General features: G+C 38.2%; 1 protein-coding gene across 1 annotated transcript in view; it reads right to left on the bottom strand.

Annotated features, from left to right (window-relative positions):
* LOC105448679 overlaps nt 1-747 on the bottom strand; it is a 4261-nt gene that overhangs the window by 3072 nt on the left and 442 nt on the right. Inside the window, exon 2 of the mRNA XM_011687386.1 lies at nt 396-586. Coding sequence (XP_011685688.1) covers nt 396-586 — 191 coding nt within the window. The remainder of the gene's footprint in view (nt 1-395; nt 587-747) is intronic.

The raw sequence follows: 747 nt of genomic DNA, 5'->3' as shown, positions 1-747 counted from the left end.
CCCTTTCGTGATTTTATAGCCCGACCCCTCCATAAGCATATCAATTTTTTCTTCGGCTTTTCGTTTTAAATTGGCGGCCGAATCTTTCATACGAGTATTAAAAGCCTCTTTGAATGGTATCTTTCTCTGTATTACATCACGGGCTACGTCCATACCAGAACGAGCAACTTCTTTTCCGATGGCTTTTGCACCTTTTGTTAAAAGAGGTAAAACACGGCGAAAAAGGTCGCCAAGAAAACTACTAATTCCGTGACCCCGTTGATTTGGTGACCCGATATATATGCGATCGATTCCGCTCTGTCGGCCACCACCGTATTGAATGTCAAAATACTCATCGTAGTATGACATTTCTTTTTAATGTTTATTTAATCTAATCTTTTAAAGTGAAGTGTTACAGTCAATGTACCATATTCAAATGGTATAGCATGCCCAAATTCATCTCTTATATCGATTTCAATCGTTTGCAGAGCAGTATGAAGTAACGGTATATATCTACCCGTTGAGAAACTTTTATATTTAATCGAACCATAAACATATGATTCTATATCTAGAGGCACGGTACGTAACAACGGTGTTTGTACGTCACCTGTGATATAAGATTCACATATATCTGTATATACAAACATTGTGGTAGGTAGAGCTCTGATTAAACTAGCCGGTCTAGACGATATCCAAGACATTTCGTTGTGTGGTATATTATACTCAGCCTTATCGTATCCGAACAGTTGTGCTAAAATTGGTGACAAC

Source organism: Wasmannia auropunctata, unplaced genomic scaffold (assembly GCF_000956235.1).
Source record: "Wasmannia auropunctata unplaced genomic scaffold, wasmannia.A_1.0 LD336116.1, whole genome shotgun sequence".
Classification (NCBI taxonomy): domain Eukaryota; kingdom Metazoa; phylum Arthropoda; class Insecta; order Hymenoptera; family Formicidae; genus Wasmannia; species Wasmannia auropunctata.
The sequence above is the reverse complement of the archived record's forward strand: the minus strand, read 5'-3'. Positions and strand labels throughout refer to the sequence as shown.